This window comes from Tachysurus vachellii, chromosome 8, assembly GCF_030014155.1.
Source record: "Tachysurus vachellii isolate PV-2020 chromosome 8, HZAU_Pvac_v1, whole genome shotgun sequence".
In the NCBI taxonomy this organism is placed as follows: Eukaryota; Metazoa; Chordata; class Actinopteri; order Siluriformes; family Bagridae; genus Tachysurus; species Tachysurus vachellii.
In genome coordinates this window covers 16185581-16200407 of record NC_083467.1, presented here as the reverse complement: position 1 = coordinate 16200407, position 14827 = coordinate 16185581, and the positions used below count along the sequence as shown (strand labels likewise).

General features: G+C 37.6%; 1 protein-coding gene across 1 annotated transcript; it reads left to right on the top strand.

The window, feature by feature from the left end:
• Positions 1–905: 905 nt before the first annotated feature.
• Positions 906–14028, top strand: lnpa (limb and neural patterns a). Its single transcript, XM_060876561.1, has 13 exons — positions 906–976; positions 1840–1933; positions 2234–2275; positions 3193–3380; positions 3971–4029; positions 4153–4193; positions 5016–5099; positions 5182–5233; positions 5351–5563; positions 6640–6745; positions 7522–7592; positions 7898–8050; positions 13147–14028. Exons 2-13 carry the CDS (start codon positions 1907–1909, stop codon positions 13320–13322), a joined length of 1212 nt encoding a protein of 403 aa, XP_060732544.1. The 5' UTR covers positions 906–976; positions 1840–1906; the 3' UTR covers positions 13323–14028.
• Positions 14029–14827: the final 799 nt, after the last annotated feature.

Here is a 14827-nt window from a genome sequence, read left to right as displayed (position 1 = left end):
ATTGATCATTAATCTTCTACAGCTATATACTCTAAAGTCAAACAGTACAAAGTTATGCACCTCTAAAAGTTGGGGAAAAAAACAGCACCAGTGTTTGAGGACTAAAACCCACAGTTACCTTTTTTTAGAATGTATAATGTGCAGCATTTTACACAAAATGGATAGAAAAAGCTTTAGATGCACCTAATATGCCAAGCATGGCTTGAACGTTCTTAGATGTGTATATGACATGGCAGTACTGTGGTCAGAGAATGTACTGATTTCAAGAAAGCAGCCATATAATAAAGCAGGAATAATTTGTTTGCACATCAACATTAAGAACTACTACTAGACTATACAGATGGTGCAGTCACCTAAAACTGCACATTCAATTTAAAAAGCATATAAATGCATCATTTAGATGAATTTTTTAATTATCGAATTAATTATTTCATTTTAAATTATTTAAACAGCTAAAATTAAAGAACAGATAAATTCCTTACCTGTTCAGCAAATGGAAAAACTCACCACAGCTGAATTTTTATTTATTTTAAGTATATTATCGAACTCTTTCACTCCTGTGTTTGTTTGTTGACATTCCTACGTGCTTACTAGGTTCTCACGCTCATTTGTGATTGGCTGCAGCTTCTGCCAGTCACCATGTAGCTGGACTTCTTGAGTTGTTTGAGCTCTTCTTTGAGTCTTGTTTGAGTTTCTTTACAGGAATAAAAATCTGAATTACCTCCTAGCCGTCAGGTGCAATGAAAAAAATGACCAAGCTTTTTTTAAAAAAAAAAAAAAAAAAACGGTAAAATTTCGCACTCATAATAGCTTTAATATAACCTCTAATAAGGAAATAAAGCCCAGCACACTTTGTTTTCCCGCCCTTTGTGGAGGTTAATAACACGTGACTAGAGTAGTCACGCAGGGAGTTATGGGTATTTGATGACGTCTATTAAACAAGTTACACTTCTAACCTTTTGCTGACGTTTGTGAGGTAAAGTATCGAGAGTCTGTTCATTCTTTTACATTGTTTTCTGTGAGTGAGACAGTGTTGCAGTAAAAGTTATCGCAGTTAGGCTACTTTGTGTCACGCCTACTAGTTAGTGTATACGCGTAGTTCATTTAGCTTACACAAGCTTTCATTTTACTTTTAAAACATATCATTATAGTAGCTTTTGCAGATTTTGGCGGTGCTTAAAAAGTGTAGTGACTTTAAATACATATGTTCCTACTGCGAAGTTGTTTTTAGTATATTTTATTCTTTTGACGCTTAGATAACCATCATCAGAGTTAATGTTTATCAATTTATGTAAACGAGATTTTCTCGTGTGGCATCTTATGATGTTTTGTAGAAAAGTATCGAAATGACTGAATGGACAAAGGAGACTCAGGACTCTTAAAAAGGGCTGTTGAAAAGTGCTATACCTTTTTATCAAAGAATCTTATTTGTTCAGCTAAACATGTCCGAATTAACTAGACAATCCTTGTTCCTGGATGATCCTTTAGATGTTGTGGAAAGTTAGCTACAACAGATCTTTAAGCAGCTTACTTATCACTTGTGTGTCCTGAAGTTTAAAATAGAGAGGAGTGTCAGGTTATCAGGTTTACAGCTAAACAGCTCATTTGGTATTTTGGGACTCAAAGTCTGTAAATGTTATGATGAATCATTCTGAATGTGTTTGATGATTTATTGATACTAATGCAGTGATTTATTCAAACAGATTTACATCTATGTCTAAATAGGGTTGTTTTTTTTTTTTGCTTTATGCTCCTGTTCCAGCTTGTCTTTAGGTGCTATATTGAGTTTTTTTTTACAGACTCAGGCACCAAATTTGTAACTTCTGCTTTTATTGCTAGGCAGTGAAGTGTTCAGCATTAAACTGGAGTAAGCCAAGAGAAAAGAAGTGTGAATTTGCTCCTCAAGATGGGAGCTTTGGTTTCTCGTTGGAGGGTATGTACTATGTAAAAATCTTACTTTATCTCATTTAATAAATGAAGACCTTTTAGGAAAATCACAAGTTCTTAATTGGTACATTTTATTAAATATTTTAGTCTAATCCAGGCTTGTTTTAAAATGACTACATATCCAGTACCTAGGTAACTTTCTGCAGAATGTAAGAAAACCTACCAAGTGAGCACAAACCTGTCCTTTAAAGCAATTTAAAAGTCTATCTGCCAGAAGAAAATGGGTGACTTGTAATTTCATTTTGCATTATACAAATTTATAATAATAGTCTGGCTTGTCTTTCAGACCAAGCCAACAACTGTGGAGGTGTTGGAGGGACTTGATAAGGTAAGAAGTAATCTGGCTCTAAGCACACAGCTTCTTACTGTTGCTGACATCTACTCTCACTGATATCAAGTTTATCCTTATAGATAGTCCTTATAAAATGTTTGCTATCATGTTTATCCTTATAAAATGTCTTTACAGTAATCCTTTGGTGCTATTCACATAAAATAGCACAAAAAGATTGCGGTAAAAGACACAATTTTCAACATGGAGGTTGCAGCACTATTCAGTTGACTACAGTAGTCGGACACATTGGAAGAATTAGACCTGAAGTTATTATTAGACTGACAGACATGGGTTGCTGTATTTGCCTTTGCTCTCATTGGCTTTGGGATCTTTCTTGGATATTTTTGGAACAAGGTTATTTAAAGCTACTTACGATGGTCCTTGAGAACTGGCTCCAGAAAGACCATTTGAATGAGCATTTCAGGTGACTGAACTGTTAATGGTCTGGATAAAATCTAGTCCTCTAGTCTAGTGAAAAGCTCTAGTCGTATTATACAGCAATTAGATCTGGAGCACTTATTTGATTGGATGAACGGTACCTAGCAAAAAAGACTTTAAAGCAAGTGCGGCTTTTGGGAATGTTGTGTCCAAAATCACTTCCTCTATATTAAATTCTTGTTTATAGAATTGTTGTATAAAAGCTCTATTGCACTAGCAGACGTATGCAATCAAGTCATTTTAATTTATTTTCAGTTGAAGAATTCATTTCACCAGTTTTATTTGTAGTGTGTTTAATGACTTACTTTGCTCAAATCAGCTTCACAGAAATCCCAGTGTATCTCTGGATCCTGTAACTGGACAGTACTGAACCACTGGAGGGATTAGATATTATTATTATTAGTAGTAGTAGTAGTAGTATAGTTCTTGTTGTCAATTTTTTTTGTTGCCATTTTTATGTTTGTTTTGTTTTCCAGGATATTCAAATCCTTGAAGAGCACAGAGAAAAGAATCAGAAACAGCTGAAGCTATGGGTTTACAGACTACTTCTATATTCAACCATTCTGTACCTGTTAGCCTGCGTTGTGGTTTATTTGTGGTACATCCCACAACAGTTAATGGGAAAAGTTATACTGGCTTCACCCTTTATAATATTTCCAATACTGTAAGTATTCTTGAACATTTTCTTTTATAATAAGTTCTAAATTCATTTACCAAAACCCAATAATACATTTAAAGTTTTACAGCCCCTGTCAACCTTTTTTCATTATTTCAAAATAATTTCTTCTCATTTCCTCTGGCTAGTTTGAATTGGTCAGGACTACAATGCACAAAGGCTTAGGTCAGGTCTAAATAAGTTTTAGGACCATCATTTCCTCAGCCACAGATCTTGAAGTGACTTTTTTCCTCCCACTTCAAATTCTTTATGCCAGAATCACCATGATCAAAGCTATATTGAGCTAGCATTTGTACTCCCTTGTTTAAAAAAAAAAGGGGTTGAAAGAGTCATAGTACTGCATCATCTTTCATGAAGTACTTGCATAAATGTGCTAATAAACTGATTTTGATCACAGCTAATGTCTGATCTGAAGTGATTTGGTTACTTTCGAGGCTAAAGTTGCTATTTTTTGCCCACTTTATGATTTGCTCATAAATAACTCCTCTTGCAAAAAAAAAATATGCATTTTTAAATTCATTTACATCTTAAAATTATATTTCAAAATAACAACTTTGTCATTTTTTTTTAATCCACAGTGTATGGCTTCTGAGAAAATTGTTAATTATGTTATATTCAAGAAGGACAGAAAGAAATGGTAAAATTGATCACTCTGGTCTTCCACATCTTTTTAAATTATGGTTTTATTAAAATATAAAATTTTAGCCAAATGTCACCAGTCACTAGTATTTTCTAGTATAACTCTCTTTTTATGTTTCAGTTGAAAAATTTGAAGAATTGAAAGCTGAAAAAAAGAAAATAGTATGTATTTCTTTCCATTGTCTACTCTTTTTGACTACAGCATTGTGATGATAATTATAGTCTTCTTGGCCAGGGAGGCCATTGCTCTTGTGGCAAGCTGCACCCTCATACCTGTGTAGAACACTTAAAATCTAGTTATTTCATGAGGGGTCAAACCAGAGTGCACACCTTCTCAGAAATGTCAGACATCTTTGCACCTGTAATGTGAGCGTTAACCTTAAATGCTAATGTGCTGGCTTTGCCCTTGTAGGCCATTCAGCTTTACTTTTGACAGTATTCTAGCACCATGCTAATGCTAAAACAGGAGCATCCCTTCTCTGCACAGTTTTGAACTAGTGCTCCTTGTAAGGAGAGAGATTTCTTCTTCAAATAAATAATCTAAAATCAATGCAGACAGCGGTTAATTGCACAGACTTGACTTAGTAAAATGCTTGGCCAACGGCTTGTCTTTAAATTAATAGTGTTCAGCGCTGGGAGGAAATAAATCTGAGAAATTGCTTGTCATCTGGTGTCATGTCTAATAACTTTCAATAATTACAGTTGATGGATTTTTACACTATCCATTATCAGAATAGATCTTGTAATTATTCTTTTCATTAAATCTAAATAATTAGCACTATTTGCTCTTTTTCTAAAATGAGTTTTAAAATGAAGCTAAATAGAACAAAATGTACAAGCTGCCAGGAGTTTTTTCTCTCTAAACGGTTGCCTTAGCAGCATGTTTGTACTTTTTTCCTTGTTGTTCAATGCTCTGTCATTTTTGTGCAAGTACAGTCATTATGTTTATATTGAGCACAGTTAATAGTTTACTGTGTCTTTCAGCTTGAGCAGGTGATGGAGACGGAAACCTATAAAAATGCCAAATTAATATTAGAGCGGTTTGATCCAGATTCTAAGAAAAAGTTTGTAAGTATTACAGAAATATAGACAGACTACTGACATAAGGGATCATTGCAGAATTCTCATTGCGATTTCTATCTTGTTGTAGGAGCTGGATGCTACACCCGTTGGGCCTCCAGTAACTCCTCGTCAAGGTCAAGGTTAGAGGAAAATGGTATATGTATCGTGTTTGTAAGCAAAAAAGTTTGATTATCTGCTTCAGCAAGCACACACACTTCTTTGCTGTGTTTTTTTTTTTTTTTTTCCTTCCCTTTCAGAGCTTCGTCAGAGGCATGTGACTCCTCGCCCTCCTGTTCCTGTGACTCCAAACCTAGCAGTAGCAACACGTCCTCCTCCTGGCCCAACTGCCCCTCCTGCCCTGATCTCAGCCCCTGGTGGGCCTCCAGAGAGGAACCTGTCTACTTCATCTCAGCACCATAACCTGCTGAGGAGGAATGTTACCCCCACAGGCTCCCCATCCCCTGGTGTGGGTGAGTGAGGCGCACACATTGTTTTACTCTTTGTAATAAAATCACAAGGTTTCACTGAAACATCAACATAAATTGGATGAATAAATATTTAGGTTTTTCCTTTAAATTAGTATTACTTTACTTTTAAGCTGTGTTAAATTAAAATAGACTATACTCATTGGGCATGTTAATAGGATGTCTGCCTTATTGAAGATTTTATCCAATCAATTAGTAGCATTGCAGTATTTAAAATCACAGAGTACTTGTCAAGGACCTCAGTTAATTTTCTCATTAAATGTCCAATTGAAATGAAAAATTTGAATGTGGCATGGTATTTGGTGCAGCACTGTTTGGTTTCAGTATTTAAAAATGCTGGCGTTTTCATGCACGACAGTTTGTAGAGCTTTGGTAGTTTGCTAAATGTGAGGTCTGATGTGTCCTCACTGTTTTCTGTTGGTAATGTTCAAGTTTCAAACATGCTGTTTTTTAATTTTATATCAATTAATATATTGTAATATATTAATCAACAATATTAATTTCAAATCAAGATTAGGCATTCCTAGCACAGATTTTCTTATTGTTGACTGTGAAGGGTAAATCAAAAATTGGAAGTCTGTATCTCATTGTTATTTTTGTCATTATCTGCCATAGATGATTGACACTAAATTTCTTTCTTCATGCAGGAAGAGAATTATCATCAGTACTGGAGGGTGAACCAATCTAAGCAAGGAATTGTTAGTGAAAAGTAATTTGATATGAAAGAGTCACCACGGTGATTCCATATGCTTGTAAATTAATAAGCAGCAGGATATCGGGACTTTGCCAAGTCTGTTAGAAATGACCAGTCATCTCACTATGATCGCTCTTCATGTTAAATTATATTAATTAGAGATGAGGATCACAGCAGGTTTGGCATTATCTATAGGGAGGATTATTTCTGAGTCATTATTAAAATCTGTCACTGCCATCCATTTATCTTGGCCACCTGCCTGCTGCAGAAGGCTGCAGGTCCATCTGTAAACTGGTCCATGGTCTGGAAGGCCGGCATGTATATCCTTAGATGGATTGTTAGTAAGAGCTTCTGTGTATTTTCACAGGACTGCATCCCCCTGGCCCACCCCTAGCACGGCCTGTCTTCCCTCGTGACAGAGGAGCTTTGGACAAGCTTATTGAATACCTAGTAGGTGATGGCCCTCAGAATAGGTAAATATCCTGAATTTTAAATCTTTTGCTGAATGTACATATTCATGCTGGAATATTGGCAGTGTTTTTAGGTCCACATATTTACTTGGAGTGACTCAATTTTTGCTGGCTTTAAGTAAACCAAACCTATACCAGGTGAAAAATAGCCAGCAGAATCTTAGCCAGCACAAATAATTGTTTTAGACCCACTCTTATGCTAGTACATTCATGTATTCAACTGATTAATTTTATACACAAGTACTTTTGTACCTTTTTTTTACAGGAGCACATTTAATTTGTTGTCAAATCAGTGGTTTTGTATATGGTCAATATACTGAAGGTCAGCACTCCCAACAACCAGGCTAAAGTAATTTGCCTGATTATCAGTCATTCTAGTTTCTTGTAGATTAGGCAAATAATAATCTGAATTGGTTAGTACCTATTAGCCAAAGTAGACAGAAATCTCAGTCATGGTGTAATGGGTTATGAATGCAGAATCTTCCTCAAGGTTTGACTTTGTGTTCGTGTGGATGGGTGTTTTTGTACCTTTTTAAATAAGCAGAAATTGTCTGCATTGTCATGAAAGAAGTATCATATGGAAACCATGGAGATGGCTTTGGACTGTAATTGCCTCCAACTGCTTTGCACTCAAGACTCCATCATTGAACAGCTGATATGATTCTCCTGTCATAAATAAATCTTCTGATTTACACAATTGCACATTTTGAGGAAGTTCTTTTATAACAGGGCATTTATATATCAGTAGACTTAATTCCCTTTTTTGTATTATTTTGCAGATATGCACTAATATGCCAGCAGTGTCTATCTCATAACGGCATGGCATTAAAGGAGGAATTTGAATATGTTGGTAAGGTTTATGTTGGAACATGTAACACTTTGCCAATCTTCATCAAACATGGTGTTTTTATTCCTTTCTGACACTTGTCAGCTCAATATATAATGGACCTCATAAATGCTGATCCTTGTCTAGCCTTTCGAATTTAGCATTTGGATACAGTACCAGTAATGGATTGAAAATGCAAACAAAATGTGTAGTCTGTTTGTTCCTTATACCAGATGTGTGTCCTAAACCGCATGCTTTTATTTTTATAATGTATCAAAGAGACCGTGGATAATTTGGAACAGCAAAATGTGTTATGGCTGCTGTTTCAGCATTCAGATGTGCTTACTGCTACTTCCTGAATCCTGCCCGGAAGACCCGCCCCCAGGCTCCACATCTCCCTGAATTTAGCGATGGCAAGGCAAGCCTAGGACCACCTACTGTTCCCTTGGGGACAGACCAAGGTGCACCCACGTCTTCCCCAGGTACCTGCTTATGTAGTTGGAGCTTCAGACACTCTGCCTGACATATGCTATATTTGATGTACTTTTTTAATTGCATACTTTAGGATTCTAAAGGTTGTATTATCCTAACTGTCTCCCTGCATTTACTTATAGAAAAAACATCTGTGCGTCAGGTTCCAACAGGAAAAACAAACTTTTATCTTTTTGAAGTCCCAAAGTTTTTTTTTTTAAGAGATTTCTTTTTAAACCACTAAGTGACGGTTAAAGGTATTCCCATGTCTTTGACACTGCAGACAGCCAACCACAAACAGTCTGCCAGCATAGTCAATATGAGTTCATGTGAATGATTACCTGCTTGGCAACCTTGTCACAAAAATAACTGATATTATACTTGATTATTTAATAGAAGCACCATCTACTTATTAGGCTTACAAATATTTAATTTTTGCATGTGTGTTTATATCCAAGAAATATCTGGCTTAAAATTATTGCAATGATTAGAACACTCTTTGGTAGTGTTATGTTTGCTAGCTTAGCTTAAAATACACTGCTCAAAAAAATTGTGAGCAATTAATCATCACAGTATAACACCAAGTCATGTTGGTGTTAAACTCTGCATTGACAGTCTGTCCAGAAGAATAAGTGACTCGTTGTGTGTTTTGTTAGTGGCCTTGCCACTACTTGCAGCAGGATGCAGTGTCAGTAACCCAATGATTTTGAACAGGTAGTCCTGCTCCTCCAGGGTGGCACATCCATACATTGCAAGGATTTTTGGTGTTTCCCTCAGCACAGTTTTGAGGGCATTGAGGAGATACTGGGAAACAGACCTTTTCATGGTGAGAGCTTGACAGGTTTGTGGAAGTGCAACAACCCAGCAGAACAGAGACCTGCTCCTTGAAAATGACCTCCAGCAGGCAACTGGTGTGCATGTTTTTGACCAAACTGTCAGAAACCGACTCTATGAAGGTGTCCTGTGTGCCGGACATCCTCTAGTGGGTCTTGTGCTCATAGTGCCCATTACTCTATTTGCACTTGGCTGAGAACGTCTTTTGTCTTAATTATTAGAAATTGGTAAAAATTGGTAATTATGGAATTACCGGGTCCCCAGTTGGCGTTCACAGATGAGAGTAGTGACCAATGTGAAATGGATTGGAGTTACTGAGGGGAGTGTTATGCTACCTGTATGACTGGTTGGGCATTGGGTCAGTGGTTGGTCTCGGGAGGAAGATCTTTGGAGGGGCACACAGACCTCAACATGCTAGCCAACAGTACACTTACCTCTATTAGATACCAGGGTAAAATACTAGTCATCCTTAATTGTTGGGCCTTCCACTGGTGTAGTAGGCTTTTGCTTTCTCCTGGTGCATGACAATGCCTGAGTGTGTAGGCAGATTCTGGGTGACAAAGGCATTGATGCCCAGACTTGAATTCAATTAAGAAACTCTGTTACGTTATTTATCTTAGCATCCGAATGTCCGGCGGAATCGAACTGCTGTTTATCCCAGGTGATTCTTCCCCATCAGGGTCTTGTGGTATCCCTGCACAGTTCTCTGATCTCCTGTTTGGACTTGCAGCCTTGGGATAACCATTGACAATCTGTCCTTTTCCTCGCATTTGTCTGATTTGAGACGCTCCTGTCGATTTTCTTCTATTTAACATCAGAAGTATTTTTCTTTTTTTTTTATCCACACAGGCTGCTTAAGTGTTTGTTTAGTTTCGAGACTGGACCACTGCAAAACTCTGCTGGCAGGTCTACCTCTGAGTGCAATTTGACCTCAGCAAAAAATTCAAAATGCAGCTTTGTTAGATGTTTACAACCTGCCCGTGTTCTGACACACCACCCCATTGCACGCTCCCTCCACTGGTTTCCAGCAGCTGCACACATCATATTCAAAACACTGATGCTTTCCTACAAAGCCAAAAATCTTATCACTCTTTGCACTGCACCACACCCTCTCAGATCTTCTAGTACTGCTTTACAGATACCGATAAGGTTCGGTACACATCAAAACTCTTCTCTGATCTGGAACCAAAGTGGTGGAATGAACTGTCCTTAGATGTCTGAACAGCTATGGCTGATGTCTTCAAATGATGGGTGAGGACCTGCCCCTTCCTAAAATTCTTAAACGGTGCTATATTTCCTCCCAAAAGAAATTTAGACTGATTTGTATCCTTAGCTTGTGACCTAGTATACCAGTGTTGATGAATTCATTGATAGCAATGTATTAAAATGCTTTGAATTCTCTATGTAAAAGGGTGTCTGCCAAATTTCATAAATGTAAACCCAAAGACATCACGTAGAACCAAAGGCTATCTAGGTGCTCACTGATGCCCTGATCCAGGTCTGGGAGGAAGGCTCCCCAGTGTAGTAATGAAAACTAAGATCATTGCCTAATTCATCAGTCTTTAAAAAGGTAGCTCACTGGATACAATATTGGACTTTTGATCGACAGCCTATGAGTTCAGCACCTCCAAGCTACATTTACAGCATTTGGCAGATGCCCTTATCCAGAGCGATGTACATAAGTGCTTAAATCTCTAACACTGGATACATTAATGCTGGCTCACTAGGTTATATACTTAAGATACCATGAGTTTAAAACATTGTTCAAAGTTACTCTGAAAAAGTGTCAAAGGGTGTTGTTGGTGTTATTGTTGTTAAAGGTGGTGGTGTTGTTGTTGTTAAAGGTGGTGTTGTAGTTGTTAAAGGTGGTGTTGTAGTTGTTAAATGCAAAAGATAGGGAAAGAAGTGCTAGTTGAAGTGTTTCCTGAATAAGTAGGTCTTCAACCGGCTTTTGAATATAGCCAGTGATTCAGCCATCCGGACCTCTAGGGAAAGTTCATTCCACCACCTTGGTGCCAGAACAGAGAAGAGTCTTGTAGTATACTTGCCTCTTACCCTGAGAGAGGGTGGAACCAGTCGAGCAGTGCTGGTAGATCGGAGGGTGCAGGGTGCAGTGCGAGGAGTGATTAGGGCTTTGATGTAAGAGGGAGCTGGTCCATTTTTGGCTTTGAAGGCCAGCATCAGTGTTTTGAATCTGATGCATGCAGGTACCGGAAGCCAGTGGAGAGATTGCAGCAGCGGGGTGGTATGCGAGAACTTTGGCAGGTTGAAAACAAGTCGTGCAGCTTCATTTGGTATCATTTGCAGAGGACGAATTTCGTTCATAGGTTCAAGCTGCCACTGCTGTTGCATTAAGCAAGGCTTATAGAACAGTTGTATTAATAAAAAAAAAAGGGGGTGATCAAAAGGGAAGTGTCTGCTAAATGTTTAACACCATTTCAAACTTAATGTACATCAGACTTACAAAGTTTCATAATGAGGTGCATGTTGGTAAATGACCATCACCTGATAATTGAGGGGTAATGTGCACATCACAACTGATTTTCACGTGGTGACACCCACAGAATGCCATAAAAGGGCAAAAGTTCAGAGAGCAGAAAAATTCTAAATGGCTTCTAAACTGTCAAAAAAAATTTCTGAGTTAGAATGTAAAGCACTTTGATGATATAAAAGCACAATAAGTAAGGGCAAACGAAAATGTTCTGGAACAAATGACTGAAAAAAGGGAATACTGCTAATTAACAGTTTCTGTGCTACCTGAAGGACCCAATCCATGACAAAGATTTTTTAAATTGACCAAATGCTAGGGCAAACTGAACGGACTTATAAGCTAACTTTTTTATCTTCAGTGGGGGAAAAAAACAAACTAGCCTCTAAATATCACATGAAAACTTTTCCTGTAGTCAATTATCATTTGCTTATATGAATAATTTATTTACTACTTGAAATGAATAACTGATTTAAACTTGACAGCGGGGGGGGGCACGGTGGCTTAGTGGTCAGCACATTCGCCACCGCCTTGTGTGTGTGAAGTTTGCATGTTCTCCCCGTGCCTTGGGGGTTTCCTCCGGGTACTCCGGTTTCCTCCCCCGGTCCAAAGACATGCATGGTAGGTTGATTGGCATCTCTGGAAAATTGTCCGTAGTGTGTGAGTGTGTGAGTGAATGAGAGTGTGTGTGTGTGTGTGCCCTGCGATGGGTTGGCACTCCGTCCAGGGTGTATCCTGCCTTGATGCCCGATGACGCCTGAGATAGGCACAGGCTCCCCGTGACCCGAGGTAGTTCGGATAAGCGGTAGAAAATGAGAGAACTTGACAGCATATCCTGTTTATAAAAAATGCAATAACATATTGCAATTTTTAAGATTAGAAACCGATCAGTTGAGATTTTCATTAGTTAATCTGTTGTACACACATGGATATAAGTGTCATATAAAATTATTTAAGGGATTATAATGAATTTTTATTTATTTTTTTTCTGGGCACATACATTTTGTATCCGACTTGATAAATGAGGCACTGTGTTTAAAAATGTTAGTTAAATTCAAAATTCTGAAGACACCCACCGCCTTTTCCCCAAAATTGGGTCACGTGCAAGTTCTCACCCATTAGCCGTCTCTCCCATATCATACGACAGCTGCCAACTAGGGACAGGGAAGACTACCAACTGAAGCCAGTCAGCCGCATCTTTCCAAACTGCTGTATGACAGAGCATTTTTAAAACAATCTGAGAAAAGTGCCATCTGCCCCCTTCTGCATATATGTGCCCAGAGACACCTTTGATTGGATAGTGTCATCTGAACAAGCAATTCATCTAATGACCCTTGTTTTTTAAAAAAAAAAAAAAAAAAAAAAAGTGTGCAAATTGTCAGGCAATGATTAAACCTTTTTAGCCCACTTTACCTTGATCTGCTGTTAAATCCGAGAGCAAATCTACTGTGGTCTTAAAGGATTAGGAACTTTTCATGATGCTCTCCCACAGTGCTGCATAGTTTGTTGGTGTGGTTTTCTGCCCTTTTCTCTACTTACTTTGTAGCAGCGAGTTTCGTTTATGTAAATAATATAAAACAAGTGTCTTTAATGTGATTCTAACAGAGCATTGACTTACAGTATTTCTGAAGAAAATTAGGGACTATTGAGGCAACAATTAGAAATTTATCCAGGAATTCCTGGGCTAATATAATTAAACCAGCAGGATATGCTTAGCATTACGAGGTTGCACTTTCTTGGATTTAGTTATATCTACATAATCTGCATCACTTCTTTGCTCAACAGAGGATACATCCGAGTCCCTGGGCTCTGTAGGGGAGAAGACGCTGAGTGAGCATCAGGAGGAAAACCAAATGGAGAAACCTGGACCTCTAGAACCAGCCACCGCACTCTCAGAACTCCCTGAAAAATTAGAACAAGATGAACATGAACAAGATGTATCTGCTATGGAGGTGGAATAAAGATAATCTACAAATTTTACCAGTCCCTCTGAAAAGGTGTGCATTATGTAACGCATGTTTAATGTATTTGGGAGTTCTTAGAAGGTTTGTGGCTTTGATTTAGTCTGGTTTGTGTATGCTTTTTTTTTTTTTTTTTTTTTTTAATTATTATTTTTTATTTTTTTTAAACTTTAATCTAGAGATGAGGACAGAAATCCATATAACTGCAATAACCCTGTTCTGTTTGTGTTCAGGAATCTTTGTGTTTTATGTTGATGTAACTTGTAATCTGCAATATTATGACTATGTAATTTCTTTAGATTAGAATGCACTTTTTTCTTTCATGTTTTCATGGAGCAGTTCTAATAAGAGTAACTCTTCAGTAACCGTCCTCTATTTCAATGTAAAAGTTCATGGGTACTGTTTATTACTGAATGTATTTAACTTGTTTTTCCAACATTAATGCAAAATGTCTGCTCCTTTCTGAGAAATGTTTAATATGTTTAGATGTTTACACTTTGAGTGCCTTTTTTGATGCTAAGTAGGTTTACAGTTTTCTATTTACCTGCAGTCCAATGGGTTTCTTGTTTACACAGATTAAGTTGGTCATTAAAAAATCTACAGCTATTTATTTAATTATAGAATCTGTAGCTAGAGCAGTATTATATATGTATGTGCTATTCTATGTAAGGTTTCTCTAAAGAATAAATATGAATTATTTACTACATATATTTGCTTTACCTTTTTGCAAATAAAAATATTAAATGTTTCATTATAACTACATTTTAACTAAAGCTTTCATACAATCTTTAAAAGATTTCTGTTTACTTTTCTGTACCCTTTATATAACTTGTTAATCCCTTATTACATTTGAGCGAGTGAAATGTTAAGCTTACTAAAAGATGTGTAGTTTGTTGTGGGAGATTAGGGATAAGTCACTCAGCCCAGCTAAATAGTTAACTGAACCTGCATTTCTAGTGAGGAAAAAACATGTGTCCTCTAAAGAAATTGGTTGTTAGGGCTGTTAGTGGGCTGCTTTATTGCTTAGTCTTCTTCCTGTTTGTGTTCCTGCTATCCTGATCTGGAAGGACATTGAAAGGAATCTGTTAAAACACAGTCCATTTTCATTAGCTGCTCTATTTTGGCTTGTGATCATTTTATTTTATCTCATTGATCATTTCAGACAGTGTTAGATAATGGGACTGACACCCAAGCCCAACCCAGCTTGATTGCTTGACCCTCTTCATTTGCAACAAGAGAACTATCTCTACCCATATTGCCCCTGCTGACAAACGTGCAATCTTCTGTTTTTCAGTCTCGCACACTGGCTCTTAGGTCATCCTCCCACATTTGTCTTTGGGTTTTGATAATGCATGTTTACAGAGACATGACCCCCTGAGTGTGGCAATGCATCACTGTCAGCAGGACAGTAGCACCTGATTCCAGCGCACTCCATCTCAGCTTGACCCCTGACAGTGGCACAGGCACTGGGGGGGAAAAAACAGCCTGTCGATAGGACGTTTGAA

Coding starts and splice junctions, on each gene's coding strand:
- lnpa (XM_060876561.1), top strand. CDS start 1,907: ATGGGAGCTTTGGTTTCTCGTTGGAGG. Junction 4,194..5,015: donor AAGCTGAAAAAAAGAAAATA/GTATGTATTTCT, acceptor TGTGTCTTTCAG/CTTGAGCAGGTGATGGAGAC. Junction 7,593..7,897: donor GGAGGAATTTGAATATGTTG/GTAAGGTTTATG, acceptor CTGCTGTTTCAG/CATTCAGATGTGCTTACTGC.